This window comes from Otolemur garnettii, unplaced genomic scaffold (genome assembly GCF_000181295.1).
Source record: "Otolemur garnettii isolate 467f Iridium unplaced genomic scaffold, OtoGar3 scaffold00053, whole genome shotgun sequence".
Classification (NCBI taxonomy): Eukaryota; Metazoa; Chordata; class Mammalia; order Primates; family Galagidae; genus Otolemur; species Otolemur garnettii.
The window spans coordinates 7,844,873-7,861,949 of NW_003852448.1; the positions used below are offsets into that span (position 1 = coordinate 7,844,873).

Here is a 17,077-nt window from a genome sequence, read left to right on the forward strand (position 1 = left end):
AAAAAAAAAAAAAAGACATTTTGCTACTGTGCACAAGATCTCTGCTCCGAGGTACAGGGAGGATGGAGGTGAACAGGACAGCTGAAGCAGCTCTGTTGTCTCCTAGAGAATCAGCAAAGGCCTTCCAGGAGGCCCAGGGGTGGAGATGGGGCACTCGATACAGAGACTACAGTAAGTGTCTACAGTAAGAAGTTTCAGGAATAGTATGGCTGAACCTTGGCATACAACAAGGGAGACGTGACAGGAACCTTGGGGAAAGGGCTGTCATTACAGTCCTGATAAAGCACTTGGACTTAGAAGTTTTTAGGCTGGGGTATGACATAATCAGATTTGCATTTTAAAGATAATGGGGGGGGGGTTAGCAGGAAGGGTGGGGAAGAAGGGTAAGGTGGGGTAGGAGCAAGGGTATCTTGTAATCCCAGCACCTCAGGCCTAGGTGGAAGGATCACTTGAGCTCACAAGTTCAACACCAGCCTGAGCAATATGGTGTGACCCTATCTCTACAAAAAAATCAGCCAGTCATGGTGGTGCATGCCTATACTCCCAGCTACTTGGGAGACTGAGGCAGGAAGATCTCCTGAGCCTAGGGATTTCAGGTTACAATGAGCTAAGACCATGTACTCCAGCCTGGGTGACAGAACAAGATCCTGTCTCTTAAAAAAAAAAAAATCCTAGCAGAGTAGTAGAAGGGAGTAGGCCTGAAGAGGACAAGACTGACCGGGGGGAGGTCCACTAGAAGCAAAAAATCATTCGACCAAGAGAACCTGATGCTCAAAAGATCCATATGAGATGAAATTAGTGACACGGAAAGTTTTTTAAAAAAAAGAATAGTAGGAGCTTTTTCCCTTAACGTCACAATCTTTCATATCCCAGATCCTGCTACCTATAGACTTCATCTCATTCTCCCCTTGCTTTCAAAAAGGCCTGTGCTTCTTGTTACCTGAGTGATGTCTCCCCCACTCATTCTACCTGCCTACTTTTTATGTCTTTCCTTTTTTTTTTTTTTTTAGAGATAGAGTCTTACTTTGTCACCATTGGTAGAGGGCGATGCTGTCACAGCTCATAGCAACCTCCAGCTCTTGGGCTTAGGTGATTCTCTTGCCTCAGCCTCCCGAGTAGCTGGGACTATAGGCACCTGCCACAATGCCCAACTATTTTTTGTTGCAGTTTGGCGGGGGCTGGATCAAACCTGGCACCCTTGGTATATGGGGCTGGTGTCCTACTCACTGAGTCACAGGCACTGCCCTGTCTTTTTCTTTTGAGACAGAGTCTCACTTTGTTGCCCTTGGTGGAGTGCTGTGGTGTCACAGCTCATAGCAACCTCAAATTCTTGGGTTCAAGCAATCCTCTTGCCTCAGACACCTGAGTAGCTGGGACTACAGATGCCTCCCACAATGCCCGGCTATTTTTAGAGATAGGGTCTCACTCTTGCTCAGGCTGGTTTTGAACTTGTGAGCTCAGACAATCCACCTGCCTTGGCCTCCTAGAGTGCTAGGTTACAGGTGTGAGCCACTGTGCCCGGCCATGTCTTGTTTTTCACTGTGTTCTTATATCTAACCTAACATTTAGATACTGATGCTCACTCTCCTTCTGCCCTGGGTAGTTGTTCAATTTTCGCATTAGACTATATGTTCCCAAAGTGCAGGAAGCTATATCTCACATCCTTAGTACTTAGCAGAGCTCTGGCACATAAAAGATATTCAGCAAATGTTCACATTTGTTGAGCACTGTATGCCCTCATTAGAGACACAGAACAATCTGACCTAACTACTGCTGCAAACATTTGTACTTACTGTGGCAAACAATAAGGAAATGCATTTTATGTTGCAATCAAAGATGATGAACATATACGTATATGTCACACAAAGTTGAAATGCTTCACAAAACAGTTATTTTCCCTAGTTAAAAAAATGTATTCCACTTCATTTGGGTAGATCAATCATCTGAATCTGATTAGGATTCTAAAGCTGTTCATCTTAGATATTTTTATTGATATTTTTCTAATGGGAAAAGAGAGTAAATTCAAGCCCTAGAATTTAGAATCTTGGGCTGATCTGTCACTACGAATATTTCTTTAAATTCCTGGCTCAGCACCTGTGGCTCAAGTGGCTTAAGGCACCAGCCACATACACCTAAGGTGGCGGTTCGAATCCAGCCCAGACCTGCCAAACAACAATGATGGCTGCAACCAAAAAATAGCCATGCGTTGTGGCAGGTGCCTGTGGTCCCAGCTACTTGGGAGGCTGAGGCAGGAGACTCGCGTGAGCCCAGGAGTTGGAGGTTGCTGTGAGCTGTGAAGCCACGGCGCCTACCCAGAGGGATAGCTTGAGGCTCTGTCTCAAAAAAAAAAAAAAAAAAATTCCTATACATTTTTTCCTGAATCATCAAATTTTGCAGTAAATGCATGATAGATCAATTTTTATTTTAATATAAACATAATATGAAAAAAGTTAATTTATATTTCAGAAATTTTCCTATGAAAAATAATGTACGAGGAGGAAGAAATAGTGATATTCTATATCTGTTTATGATACAGAATTGCATCACTTCCAGGCACACAATATAAATGCAACCTTGTTTGTGAAAAACTGATAGTCAAAACCTGTAGATGTGGCTTGGTGCCTGTGGCTCAACCAGCTAAGGCACCAGCCACATACACCTGAGCTGGCGGGTTGGAATCCAGCCCAGGCCCACCAAACAACAATGATGGCTGCAACCAAAAAAATATCCAGGCGTTATGGCAGGTGCCTGTAGTCTCAGCTACTTGGGAGGCAGAGGCAGGACAATTCCTTGAGCCCAGGCGTTGGAGGTTGCTGTGAGCTGTGATGCCGCTGCACTCTACCCAGGGTGACAGCTTGAGGCTCTGTCTCAAAAAAACAAAAACAAAAACAAAAACCTGTAGATGTAACAAAAAGTGAGCACTGCTTTCCAGTGAGGGTTCTGAGGAGGAAATGAATATTAAAATTTACCTCAGATTTATAATTGTCCTTTGCCAATTTTAGCTTATTTTCTTCATCAATCCAAATTATCACACATCTGTCAATGCATTAAACACATTACTTTATATAGAGAAAATATTGAAAATATTCAGGTTTAATGATTTATTAGGGGAACTTGGTCACGCATCCCTGATAATTTGTACATAGTATTTTAATAAATATTCTGTTGGAAATCTAGAAAAAAAATATATTCCAATTTTTTTATTACATTCACCTTATTTATTTATTTATTTTATTATTATATTTTTTGAGACAGAGCCTCAAGCTATCCCCCTGGGTAGAGTGCCGTGGCATCACAGCTCACAGCAACTTCTGGGCTCAAGTGAGTCTCCTGCCTCAGCCTCCCAAGTAGCCGGGACCACAGGTGCCCTGCCACAACGCCTGGCTATTTTTTGTTGTTGTTGTTGCAGCCGTCATTGTTGTCTTGGTGGGTCAGGCTGGACTCGAACCCACCACCTCAGGTGTATGTGGCTGGTGCCCCAGCCACTTGAGCCACAGGCGCTGAGCCCACCTTATTTATTATTATTATTATTATTAAGAGACAGAGTCTCACTTTGTCGCTCCTGGTAGAGTGCCATGGCTCACAGCTCACAGCAACCTCCAGCGCTTGGGCTTAGGCTATTCTCCTGCCTCAGCCTCCCGAGTAGCTGGGACTGCTTGGGTGCCTGCCACAACACCCGGCTATTTTTTTTGTTGCAGTTTGGCTGGGGCCAGGTTGGAACCCACCACCCTCGGTATATGGAACCCGCGTCCTACTCACTGAGCCACAGGCACCGCCCCTTATTATTATTTTTCAAAGAGATCAGGTCTGGCTGTGTTGCGTAGGTACAACTATAGCTCACTGTAGCTTTAAATTCCTGGGCTCAAGTGATCCTCTCACTTCAGCCTCCAGAGTAGGTGGGGCTAAAGGTGTACACCATCATGCCCAGTGAACTTTTTTCTTTTTTGTACAGCTGAAGTCTTGCTATGTTGCATACACTGGTCTCAAACTCCTGGGCTCCAGTGATCCTCCTGCTTTGGCCTATAAAGTGCTGAGATTACAGCTGTGATGCATGGCACTAAGACCATTTACCTTTAAATGGCCCTGATCCATTAGCTTCATTTTATGATCTATTGAAAAACACTAACTAATAAACACATATATACTTGAATATTACTTGATATCCTTCATTAGGTTTCCCCCTGGTTTAAATAATATCAACATTCTTACTCTGTCTTAAGGTCTGCTTTCAAAACTTCCAATAATTTACCCTGGCCACTTTCCAGCTTCTCTCATCTTTTCTAAACTAAAAATCCTAAGAAGAGCTTAGTCACTACGAAGAACTGATGGAATACTTCCCAGCACCAGTACTTCCAGCTCCATTGGGCCCCAGCGCTTGTCCTCTATCAATCAGATGGGCTTATGACATATAACTCCTCATCTACCTGCCCTTTGGGAATCTTGCGACTGTTTGGCCGTCAGGAAGAAAATCAGTCCCTTCTCCTACAGCATTTACCTTCCAGCTGTAGTTTCATGGCTCTTGTTTGCTGGCACGCTCTCTCTCCTCTCCCTCTCCCAGTGTATGGACAGTGTTTTGCCAAGAACAAACATGTTCGAGTTAGTAGACTGACTCTTTATCGCTGCTGAATGTCTCCAGTTCTAGGACCCATTTTTGTTGGGTTCAGTTTGAATCGTGTGGAGCACAACCAGTATTAACCAGTATTAAATGTTCCTTGACCCTTTTTTTCAAATCTCCAGGTCAATTTCAAGACGACAGAAGTCGGGAATGGCGCCCGCTGATGCGGAACGCAGACTCAACATAGTCACTGACCCGAGAGCCCCATACGTCCCGCCAACACACAGATATACACACACAAAGCCTACTGCAGGGGCCGCACCGATAGCTATTAATAATTGAGGCCAATGCTCCAGGGAGTGACACTCCACCCCGGGCCCATCTAGCCTACAACTCCCAGCAGGCCTCGTGCGAGCGCAGGGACTCCATCTCCCGACGGGCTCGGCACTGACTTGCCAGCCGGTCAATGGCCCGCGCTCTAAGTTTGTCTCTTTTTACCTGGCGGCCGAGAATGTCTGGAAGTGGAAGGGCAGCAGTGGTCTGCCTGGGACCAAGCCACCCCGAATCCCGACCCGAAATAAGTGCACCAACATGCTGGGGCCGGAAAACAGGAGCAGCCGGCAATGGGAATTTCACTCTCATCCCACCATGGGCTCCATCTTGGCTCCGGCCCACGTCCCGACAACCGCCTCGCGCCTTGGCGATGATTGGTGGAAAGATGCATCAATCTCGTTGCAAGCTGTGATTGGAGAGAACGTTGTAAGCGCTCCTCCTTCCGAAATTGCTCACCCCAGCTCTGGGCGTGGCCGAGCGGAAAACGGCACGGCCTTTCTCCAGGTCTCGGGTGATGGCTTGGTAGTGTGCACAGTCAGTCCGCTCAGCCTGGAGGTATCCATGGTAACGCATCAGCCTCTAGCCGCGGGCCATTTTCCTGAGGGTATCCCAGCGGACAAGGGAAGTCCTCTGGTCTCTAGGGAGTGTAGAGCACTGACTTTAGTGGATATGAAGAAAAATCTACAGGGAATTTTTCGAAAGCACATGTAGGGCCCAGCGCGGTGATATTTGCCTGTAGTCCTCGCTACTCAAGAGGCAAAGGGGGCAGGGGGGATGGCTTGAAGTCAGGAGTTCGGGCCGCAGGGAGCTATGCCCGCGCCACTACACTCCAGCCTGGGTGACAAGGCGATACCCCATCTGTTATAAAAACAAAACACGTACATATGACTTGCTACCCACCCTGTACTTCTTAGGCGTGTCAGAACTCCAGGACACAGCTGGCTGTCATGTGTAATTGGCGGGGGGGGGGGGGAATCCCAGGATTCTGATACTCTTGCCCCGTGCGTCAACTATTGAGTATGATCAGTGTGAAGGTCCTGGAGTTTATCGAAGCGCATCTCAAATCTCTCTCCCCCAGCGGATGCCTTCCTCACCCTGTCAGAACAGCTTGCACCTTTGTTATTTTTCCTGTGTAATTATTTGTTTGCATATCTGCCTCCCCACTGGGCTGTAATGTCTTGTTGGGTAGTAGCTCTGTGTCATTCATCTGTCTTCTCCAAATGCTTGGCAGGGAAAAGTGCCCTTTATAATAAATTGTCTTGAGTTGGGGGGTGGTGGCAGTGAGACTGTCAGTGGATGAATCCACGTGGAACTGGGTAGGAAAATGTGTCAGGATTAGTTTGAGGTTGGGCTGGGAAGGGGTCCTAATGTGAATATAGACCTAGGGGTGCTAACGCGGAATATCTATGATATTGAGTGAGTGATACTGTTTAAGAGGGGGCAGAGACAAGGCAAAACCCCACATGACCCCACCTTTCTTTTTTTTTTTTGAGACGGAGCCTCAAGCTATCCCCCTGGGTAGAGTGCCATGGCATCACGCTCACAGCAACCTCCAACTCCTGGGCTCAAGCGAGTCTCCTGCCTCGGCCTCCCAAGTAGCTGGGACTACAGGCGCCCGCCAAAACGCCTGGCCATTTTTTGGTTGCAGCCATCATTGTTGTTTGGCAGGCCTGGGCTGGGGATTCGAACCCGCCACCTTAGGTGTATGTGGCTGGCGCCTTAGCTGCTTGAGCCACAGGCACCGAGCCGACCCCACCTTTCTAAAAGAATTTTTCCCAGAGATTGGGTCTTGCTCTGTTGTCCAGACTGGAATGCAGTGGTTTGATCATAGCTTACGGCAATCTCGAACTCCTGAGCTCAAGTGATCCTCCCCTCTCAGCCTCCTGAGTAACTAGGACTACAGGCATATTCCACTATACCCAGATAATTTTTTATTTGCAGAGACATGGTCTTGCTAGGTTGTCCATGCTGGTGTCAAATTCTTGGCCTCAAGTGATTCTCCTGCCTTGGGGCTCCCAAAATGCTGATATTACAGGTGTGATCCACTGAGCCCAGACACCACATAATATATATATGTATATATTTTTTTTGAGATGGAGCCTCAAGCTATCCCCCTGGGTAGAGTGCCATGGCATCATGCTCACAGCAACCTCCAACTCCTGGGCCCAAGTGAGTCTCCTGCCTCTGCCCCCCAAGCAGCTGGGACCACAGGTGCCCGCCACAACGCCTGGCCATTTTTTGGTTGCAGCCGTCATTGTTGTTTGGCAGGCCTGGGCTGGGGATTCGAACCCGCCACCTTAGGTGTATGTGGCTGGTGCCCTAGCCGCTTGAGCCACAGGCGCCAAGCCCACATAATATATTTTGACAGATGTCTTAGTAAGGTTATGGGAATATCTGGCTCCTCTGCAATGTGAGATTCTATTTTGCCACCTCCAGAAGGGCTGGGTCTTGTTTTCATAGCTCTGCCTCCTGCTCAGGGATAAAGTTATGCTACTACTGTTTTCCGCCCAAAAAAGAGGCACAGAAAGAAAAAAACAGGCACACTGGACTCAAGTTTTATGGGTATTTCCATGATTGCCTCCACATTCCTTCATTGAACAACCAGAAAGTGTGGTATTTCTTCCATGGATACTGGCCTCCACATCAGCCTTTGGGCCTAAGCCCTTGAGGCCCTGACACCTGGTGGCTGAGTCAGCATCTCAGGAATGGGGTTCAGGAAGAAACCTGGTGAGTCAGGGCCTCAAGAATGGCGTTGGGCAAGCCATCAGACCAGCTGCCTGGGCCTCCTTCTCATTGTTGAGGCAACACCACAGAGCTCAACTCACTTGACTCCTTGGGTACCCATATTATCCTTCCAAATCCTTGGCCACAAGCTGCCCTTCTCTGCCTGCTGAGCCCTGATGCTTCTCAGGGGGTCTCAGAACCTGGATCAGGACTTGGAAAGGGTGTCAGCATTCAAGAGTATAAGGAAGTAAACATAATGGAACTTCCAGAGAACCCCACTTTTCTACTTTAAATCCCCCTTAACTACTTCTGGAATCCAAGATAACTGCCCTTTCTGTCTTTACTTCCTCCTCTCCTCAGCTTCCTTCAACCTGACTGCCAGGTCAGACAGGCTTCCCTAGTTCCTTCTTTAGCACCCTTAGACCAAAAAAACTTTTTCTTTTCTCTTTTGGTCTTACAACATTTATTGTATGGGTGTGTGATGGGAAGAGGGTCGAGATTTTAGGAAATGGGATTTAGCATCCCAGCCCTGAGCATCTCCCATCTTTTCACAGGTTTCTGCATTTGCTTGTGTTACTGTGATGGCTGCTCTTTATCTTCCATCCAGTTTGACACAGGTGTCTCCTCTTCAGTTCCTGCCTCTTAAACCAATGACCCTCCCAGGCATGGAGTCTGTACCCTGAGTGGTTTGGCCCCAGGTTGCCCTGGAAGGGGTGTGAGTGATCAGACAGGTGACTGAGGGCTGGGATGCCTGAGGCCTGCCCTGACTGAGTCATCGTATGCTGTTGTTGTCACTGATCTTGTTGAAGTCCCTGCTCAGTTCTACAGATGTCTGTGGGAACAACAACAGCTCCCATCCTTCTACCCTTTCTGGAGACGCTGCAGCAGGATGGTGAGCCGAATGGGCTGGGGGGGGAGCCAGGGGCGGCTGAGGCAGTGGGGAGACCTGGGGCCAAGACCTGTGCCCCTCCTCCCCATACCACCTCTGCCTCCTCCTCCTCCTCATCGGGGACCTGGGGGAGGGAGGATCTCCATCTATTCTCTATCCCCTGCCACTAGTACAAGAAGCTCCTCCTCCTCCTCTTTCCCTCCTCCCATGGCCCCCCCCTGCTTGGTGCTGCAGGAGACAGGGGCTTCTCAGCCTCGCCACTATGCCCTCCCTGCCCCAGATACCCCCACACAGGCACAGCCCACAATGGCACCTGCCTCTGCTTCCCCCTCTTGGGGATCCCACACCACCCCACCCCTGGCTTCGGTGACTTCCCTTCCCTCACGCCGATGCCCCCAGGATGCTCCTGGGCTTCGCATAGGCCCTCTGATCCCTGAACAGGATTATGAGCGGCTAGAGGACTGTGACCCTGAGGGGTCCCAAGACTCACCCCTCCATGGGGAGGAGCAGCAGCCCCTGCTTCACATTCCTGAAGGCCTCCGGGGTAAGTGTGAGGGCCATGTCAGGGGTGAGCTTCTGGCAGGGGTTGAGGGTGTGGAGACCTGATCAGTCAGGTGAGTGTGCCAAGGCCCCCCCTCCCTGTGCCCAGGCTCCTGGCATCACATCCAGAACTTGGACAGCTTCTTCACCAAGATATCCTTTGTGCTAAGCCTGCAGAGATGGCATGTGAAGGTCCCTCAGAGCTAACAGCATTCTTGGCCAAGAGACTCTGAAGATGTCATGGGTGGGAGGACTTGTTGGGGATGAGGGGAAGAGACCTCAGGAAAGGCCCATGTGCCTCAGGCTTATTCTTTGACACATGGCCACATCTATAGCTACCACCAGCGGAATGGCTTCACCTGTATCCTGCTGGAGGACATCTTCCAGTTGGGGTGAACTGCTTTGTGGCCCTTCCTATCAGCTTGCTGCTTCTGGCACCTTTGAGTGCCTACTGCTTTCATCCTACCCTTTCCCAAGCAAGGGTCTTGGTGGGGTTGGATGAAGGATGACTGGCTGGTATAGGGGCTTGGGCAGACCCACTTGGGTCTCAGGTCCAATCACCTCTGCATCCTTGTACCCTCTGAACCCTGTGAAAGGCCTGGAGATTCTCAGGACTGGATGTTAAATCCCATTTCCTCCCCCCAGACAATTCATTTTCATTGTCATCTTCACAACCTTCCTCCTTCGCTGTGTGGATTACAATGTTCTCTTTGCCAACCAACCAAATAACCATACCAGACCTGGGCCATTCCACAACAAAGTGACCTTGTTGGATGCCATCCTACCCTCAGCTCAGTGTGCTGAGAGGTGAGTGACAGCCTGGTGGGACCCGGGGGAGGGTGGAGCTCATGAAGAGGGGGCTCCTGAAGAGGGGAGAGGAGCAGAAAGGAGCCTCCCTTATCCTTGGTCTAAACCAGCAGTTCTCAAAGTTTTTGGTCTCCAGACCAAAAATACACTTAGTATGCTTTAATTGTATTTAATTTAAAGTTTATGATGTATACTTTTAATGCACTTAAAATTAAGAACCCCAAAGAGGTTTTATTTATGGGAGTCATGTCTATCCATGACTATCATATCTAATTTGAAATTAAAGCAGAAACAATTTTATTTATTTATATATATTTGAGACAGTCTCATTCTGTTGCCCTTGGTAGAGTACCATGGCATCACAGCTCACAGAAATCTCAAACTCTTGGGTTTAAGAGTTTCTTTTGCCTCAGCCTTCCAAGTAGCTAGGACTACAGGCACCTCTATAATGCCTGGCTAGTTTTTCTAATTTTAGTAGAGATAGGTCTTGCTCTTTCTCAGGCTGGCCTTGAACTCCTGAGCTCAAGCAATCTACCTGCCTTGGTCTCCCAGAATGCTAGGAGTATAGGTATGAGCCACTGGGCCTAGCCTAAAAACAATTTTAAAATCTAAGACTGCCCAAGCACACGTTCCATTAGCTATCTGCTAATGGTGAGGTGATGTCTTCACAAGTCTTATAACCTCTGGAAAGTTCCACCTCATGCCCATGAGAGAATGAGATTGAAAACAGCAGAAAGCATCTGAGAAAAGTTTCTTAGACAGGCATGGGGGCACTGGTGCCTGTAGTCTCAATTATTTGGAAGGTTGAGGTGGGAAGATCGCTTAAGCCCAGGAGTTTGAGGCTGCAGAGACTTATGATTGGGCCACTGCACTGCAGCCTGTATGACAGAGTGAGACCTTGTCTCTAAAATAAACACAAAAACAGAAAAAAAGTTTTGGCTTTGCAGGCACGGTGTAGGGGCCACCTCCCTAGATCCTGCAGGGAGAACTGCTGGTCTGGCTGAATCTTCTCGCCATGGCTGTTTTCCCTTCCTCTGGTTTCTCTCTCAGGCCCTCATCTTTTCCCCCCACTACCTGTCCTCAACCCCACACAGGATCCACTCCAGCCCCATGCTGGTCTTTCTCCTGGTCCTGGCTGTGGCCTTCTGGCTGGTCCAGCTGCTTCGCTCAGTCTGCAACCTCTTCAGCTACTGGGACATCCAGGTGTTTTACAGGGAGGCCCTGCACATCCCACCGGTGAGCTGGGCCAGAATGTCCGTGAAGGGTGCCATCATAGGGTGGGCAGAGGAGTGGGGCTATGCAGATGCAAAGGACTACTGGGAAGAGGGCAGAGAGAAGAAGGTCTTACACCTGCCCTAGTGGAGCCTAGTTTATTTAGATGGCTCATATGAGATGACTTAGAGTCACATGTTTGAGCTAACAAACAAGAAGTATTTAGAGGGAGGGCAGTCATCTGGCTTTCTAGAGCAGGAAGAATTTGGACTGGGCTTGGGAGGATAGGAAAGAAAGGTAGGGCATTCCAAGACACAGTGGGCCAGGGAAGGAAGGTAGGGAAAATTTGTGTAGGCTGTGGTAAGGAGATGGACCTATTAGCTTAAAACGGAGCCTTCAAGTCCCCCATCAGGCGATCCCCCTCCCCAGTACTCCAGTAAGCCACTGCATTGCCTTGTCACTGTTCTCTGGTCACACTCTGCCCTTTCCTCCCCATCTTGCCTCTGCCTATTCTTGCTTTGTACCTAAGTTCTCTAAGAGACAGCTCAAAGGCTGCCTTCTGCAGCACCCTTCCTTTGCTTCCTCCTGCATAGCAAGGGAGAGGTCTAAAAGGCCCATGAGTAGGAGAGCACCAGGCACAGAGTGGGGGGGGGGGGCATCAGGAAGCCCATGAAGCAGAGATGAGGGAGTGAGTGTGACCACCTTTCTGCTGGAGACTGCTGATCCTTCTCCTCCCTCCTTTCCCATTCCTCCCAGGGGAAGGGGAGAAATGAACTGCAGAGTTCACAAGGATGAACTGCAGAGGCTGGAGGGACTGGGGAAGCCGGGTGAAAATGGGCTAAGATAAGGTTTTAAGACCCCCAAATGAGCTCTAACAGCACACTGTCACCAGACATGAGCACTGCCAGGGTCTCAGGAAGGCTAATCTGGTGACAGAGTGCTAGATGTCCTGGAGTAGGGTGGGGCTGGGAGGGCTCAAATTATGCCCAGGCAGAAGGTGGGGAGGTTCTGGCCCAGAGTTGGAGGGAATACTGCAAACTGGAAGGAGTCATCCTCCTAGGACCTGCCAGCCATTCTGTCTTCTTTGTGTACAATTGAGGGGAAATCAGGCAAACTTTCTCATTAGAGCAAAGAAGCCAGGTCCAATACCTGGAGAGTTTACTAATGAAGTGTCCCCAGCAAGCACATGACTAATGGTCTGGTGAATGGCAGGGATGATGAGGAACAAAGCAATTCAGAAAAGGATGAAAGGAAGTAGGATGTGTCCTTGTTAGGGACAGGCGTAGGGGATGACAGAAAGCAGAGGTGGGGAGGAGGTGAGGGAGAACGTAGCTTGGTCATGGTTAATTTGAGGTGGTTTCCGGGCAGTCCATTTTGGGGTGTGGCTCAGGCATCACTCTGGAGAGCAATGGGGTGGCACTCAGCAGATCCCCACTCCTTAGGAGGACCTCAGCTTGGTGCCGTGGGCAGAGGTGCAGTCCCGCCTCCTGGTGCTGCAGCGGAGCGGTGGGCTGTGCGTGCAGCCGCGGCCACTGACAGAGCTGGACGTGCACCACCGGATCCTGCGCTACACCAACTACCAGGTGGCTCTGGCCAACAAGGGCCTGCTGCCGGCCCGCTGCCCATTGCCCTGGGGAGGCAGTGCTGCCTTCTTCAGCCGCGGCCTGGCCCTCAACGTCGACCTGCTGTTTTTCCGCGGTCCTTTCTCTCTCTTCCGCGGGGGCTGGGAGCTGCCCGACGCCTACAAACGCAGCGACCAGCGGGGCGCCCTGGCCGCGCGCTGGGGGCGCACAGTGCTGCTGCTGGCCGCCGTGAACTTGGCGTTGAGCCCGCTGGTGCTGGCCTGGCAGGTGCTGCACGCTTTCTACAGCCACGTGGAGCTGCTGCGGCGCGAGCCGGACGCGCTCGGGGTGCGCCGCTGGTCCCGCCTGGCGCGCCTGCAGTTGCGCCACTTCAACGAGCTGCCGCACGAGCTACGCGCGCGCCTGGCCCGAGCCTATCGTCCGGCCGCTGCCTTTCTGCGTGCTGCCGCGCCCCCCGCGCCCTTGCGCGCGCTGCTAGCCCGCCAGCTGGTCTTCTTCGCCGGCGCGCTCTTTGCCACCCTGCTAGTTCTCACCGTCTATGACGAGGACGTGCTCGCCGTGGAGCACGTGCTCACTGCCATGACCGCGCTTGGGGTCACGGCCACCGTGGCCAGGTGCGACGGCGGATGCCTTTGGGTGGTGGTGTGCCTCTTTCTCTGAGATGGGGCTATGTGAGCCCATCTTCTGGGTGGCAAATTCTTACCCCTCCTATGTCGGCAACCCCCAGCTGTGCAAACCACTGCATGTCCTCCTAACTTCAAGTCCCTTCTTCCCATCCCTTTCCCCTCCTCGCTTTCCAGATCTTTCATTCCCGAGGAGCAGTGCCAAGGTCGTTCCCCGCAGCTCTTGCTGCAGGCCGCCCTGGCCCACATGCACTACCTCCCAGAAGAGCCCGGCCCTGGAGGCAGGGCCAGCGCCTACCAGCAGATGGCGCAGCTGTTGCAGTACCGGGCGGTGAGGGTCGCGGGCTGTGGGGGCGGCGGTGCAGTCCAGTGCTCTGTCCGGGAGAGGGCATCGGACAAAAGGGCTATGCCGGAACTTAGGGAGTGACTACGTGGGAGACTTCTCTCCCTGGCGAGTGTCCCTGGGGCTTCTTGGTCTTGATCACTCGCGTGGCTCCTCAGCAACGCTTGTTTAGCTTCCCCCTACTTCTCAGGTTTCCCTGCTGGAGGAGCTTCTGTCTCCCCTCCTCACCCCGCTGTTTCTGCTTTTCTGGTTCCGCCCTCGTGCCCTGGAGATCATTGACTTCTTCCATCATTTCACTGTGGATGTGGCCGGGGTTGGGGACATCTGTTCCTTTGCCCTTATGGATGTGAAGCGCCATGGCCACCCTCAGGTTAGACCCTTCCCTGGCCTAGTGGGGTCGTGTTCGATAGGAATTTGCTTCTCTTACCCAAAGCTGACCTGGGTTCCAACTCCAGTTCCATCACTTGCCACCTAGGACCCTGAGCAAGCAACTTCATTTCCCTGCACACTGGTGTCCTCATCTGTCAAATGAAGACAACAGTAGTAGCCAAGGCTCAGGCTTGTGAGGATGACAAGAGATGATGTCCATTGGACCCTTAACAGAGTTGCTGGCACATAGGTGCATCAGCAGATGGGAGCAAAGATCTGGAGGGGCTGAGAAGAGTGGCCAGTGGGTGGGGCTGCATAAGGATGGGCTTCTGGACTAAAGCTGTCAGGCCCATCCTGGGGACCTGGTCTGCACAGGTAGGCAAAGCATTGAGGTCAGGCCACATCCCTGAGCTGGGTCTAGACCCAGGTCCTGCTCTGCTGCTGTACTTTTGGGTGATGGTGACCAGATCTCCCTTGTGGCCTTCATTTCCTTCACGTGGAAAATGGGGCAGTGTCTCCTTTCCCACCTACTTCCCTCCATAAGACTTAGTTTCTGTAGTATCTGAGAGACCCTGGTTGCTTACAGTGGCTATCAGCTGGACAGACAGAGGCCTCACTGTCTCAGCGTGCAGAGAATGGGAAGACTGAACTCTCTTTGATGCGGTTCTCCCTGGCACATCCACTATGGCGCCCCCCAGGGCACAGCTCTAAGTTCCTTGGGCACCTCCGGGGCCGGGTACAACAAGATGCAGCTGCCTGGGGTGCCACTTCAACTCGAAGTCCCCCCACCCCAGGGGTACTCAGCAGTTGCACCTCACCTCTGGTGAGTCCTAAACCTCACCTACCCTCTGATCTCCCCATCCCAGGCCTCCCTTTTCCCTGCCCCTACAGCCTCGCTATTGGTAGTATCCTCTTCATCTTTCCCTCCTGTCTTGCTCCCAGCCAGAGGCCTTCCTGGCTAACCTCTTGGGGCATCCCCTCCTGCCCCAGAGGGACTTGAGCCCCACATCCCCCTGTCCAGCTGCTGCCACAGCCAGCCTCCTTGCCTCCATTTCCCGCATTGCCCAGGACCCCAGGTGAGATGCAGGGGAGATGCAGGGGAATGGGGGTGGTTAATTTTCTATGAGGGAAATAGGATGCTCAAAGGGGTCCAGAAGGGGAAATCCAGCCTGGCTTGCTCTATGGGGTGGGAGCAGGTGGGAGGGTATATTCTTTTTTTTTTTTTTTTTTTTTGAGATTTTGTTTTTTTTTTTTTTTTTTTTGAGACAGAGTCTCACACTATTGCCCTGGGTAGAGTGCCGTGGCATCACAGCTCACAGCAACCTCAAACTCCTGAGCTTAGGCGATTTCTTGCCTCAGCCTCCCAAATAGCTGGGACTACGGGCACCTGCCACAATGACTGGCTTTTTTGTTTTTTGGTTGTAGTTGTCATTGTTGTTTGGTGGGTCTGGGCTGGATTTGAACCTGCCAGTTCCAGTGTATGTGGCTGGCACCCTAGCTGCTTGAGCTACAGGCACTGAGCCAAGGTAGGGGTGTATTCTGATTTACTGTACCTGTATTCCAGCTGTACATCCCCAGGAGGCACTGGGGGTCAGAAGCTGGCCCAGCTCCCAGAGCTTGCTTCTGCTGAGATGAGTCTCCATGCCATCTACTTGCACCAGGTGAGTGGAGGGCGGGTGTGGACAGGAGAAAGGTGGAGAGGAAGCAGGTGAACCAAACAGAGGTTGCAGGTACCTAACCGGAGCTGCAGGAGGTGATTTTGAGGCCCTCTGCACCCAATCAAGGGCTTGGCTTGTCCTCAGGAAGAGAGGAGCCCCTCATTCCTCTCATTTCCATGCAGCTTCATCATCAGCAGCAGCAGCAGGAGCTGTGGGGGGCAGCTTCAGCCACCTCTCTGTCCAGGCCCTGGTCTAGCCCCTCACAGCCACCCTCTCCTGATGAGGAGAAGCCATCTTGGTCAAGTGATGGTGAGGAGAGTAGGGTATGCAGAGGGTAGATCCTGGGTGGACACTGGGCATCATGGCACTGCCCAGTTGATGGCTTTTGTCACTAGGCTCCAGTCCTGCCTCCAGCCCCAGACAGCAGTGGGGAGCCCAGAGGACTCAGAATCTGTTCCCTAGAAGGTTTCAGGAGACTACAGACACCCAGAAGGAACCTGTCCAGGCCTCTAGCACTGTCTGAGAAGACTCTTCAGGGTCAGTATTGCATGCTTATGCAGGGAGGCAGAAAGGATTGAGTAGGAGGTTGGTTTGGAGTCAGACTTGGAGGGATGGAACAGTGGGAATTCACCCGGCAGGGGGTGGTTATCTTTGGAGCTCAGAGCCCTGGACTGCTTGCCAAAAGCCTTCTCCTTCCTCAGGTTTCCTGGCTTCCCACAGCAGACTGGACAGGGTGGAGTGGAAAGACATGCCAAGCCATCTTTAGAGGCCCCCTACATACAACAGGCCCAAGATACTTTAGCTGGGCAGGACCTAGGGGTCAATGAAGAACTTGTCTCAGAGAATAGAGAAAGGGTTGGAGGGTTTCCAGTGGCATCTGGAAACAAGTCTTAGAGATGGTTCCCACAAAGGAGGGGGGGTAGACACACCCCAACTAGCTGTTCTGGAGCATCTTCCTGGGAAGAAGATGTATACTCAGGTAGGGGGCATGGGCCAAGGAGGGAGCCCCCATGTGTAAGGGAAACAATGAAGCCAAGATCTGAAAGCCAGTGGCTTCTCCACTGGCCTCTCTCAGGTTCCCATGGCTCTTATGAGTGGAAAAACTAGAAGGGGCTGGCAACTGTGGACTTTAGCACTGTGATGTCCAAGGGGGGTGCAGCTCCTGTTCCTGTACAACATAAGCCGTAAAGACTGTTCATGGCTGTGTTGCATCTCTGCCAGTAACGTGGCTTCCCAGCATCCCCCACTGCTGGCAGCTGAGGGCCAGCACCTCCTTCTCAGTGATGAAGAGCAAGGAAACTAACTGCACAGGACAACTGCCCAGGTCTGGCTGGAACCATGTTTTTAGTCAAGTGGAGTGTGTAAGACTCCTTGTCAGGCTCAGCGCCTGTGGCTCAAGTGGCTAAGGCGCCAGCCACATACACCTAAGGTGGTGGGTTCG

General features: G+C 51.3%; 2 protein-coding genes across 4 annotated transcripts in view; one reads left to right on the forward strand and one right to left on the reverse strand.

The window, feature by feature from the left end:
• Positions 1-5,308, reverse strand: part of ABCB8 (ATP binding cassette subfamily B member 8) — a 20,116-nt gene extending 14,808 nt beyond the window's left edge. For 2 of the 3 annotated variants that reach the window (XM_003792053.3, XM_003792052.3), the window contains exon 1: positions 5,054-5,308. In XM_003792053.3, coding sequence (XP_003792101.1) covers positions 5,054-5,197 — 144 coding nt within the window. In that variant the 5' untranslated portion in view covers positions 5,198-5,308. Of the gene's footprint in view, positions 1-4,495 lie in introns of all 3 variants that reach the window. The other variant, XM_023514421.1, reaches the window with a different exon arrangement.
• Positions 5,309-8,449: 3,141 nt separating this feature from the next.
• On the forward strand, positions 8,450-17,059 carry ATG9B (autophagy related 9B). Its single transcript, XM_003792085.3, has 14 exons — positions 8,450-9,045; positions 9,151-9,194; positions 9,369-9,433; positions 9,687-9,848; positions 10,943-11,084; positions 12,503-13,257; positions 13,444-13,597; positions 13,800-13,979; positions 14,565-14,801; positions 14,921-15,054; positions 15,543-15,639; positions 15,819-15,945; positions 16,032-16,173; positions 16,338-17,059. The coding sequence occupies exons 1-13, from the start codon at positions 8,502-8,504 to the stop codon at positions 16,157-16,159; spliced, it is 2,769 nt and encodes a 922-aa protein (XP_003792133.1). The 5' UTR covers positions 8,450-8,501; the 3' UTR covers positions 16,160-16,173; positions 16,338-17,059.
• The last annotated feature ends 18 nt before the right edge of the window (positions 17,060-17,077 follow it).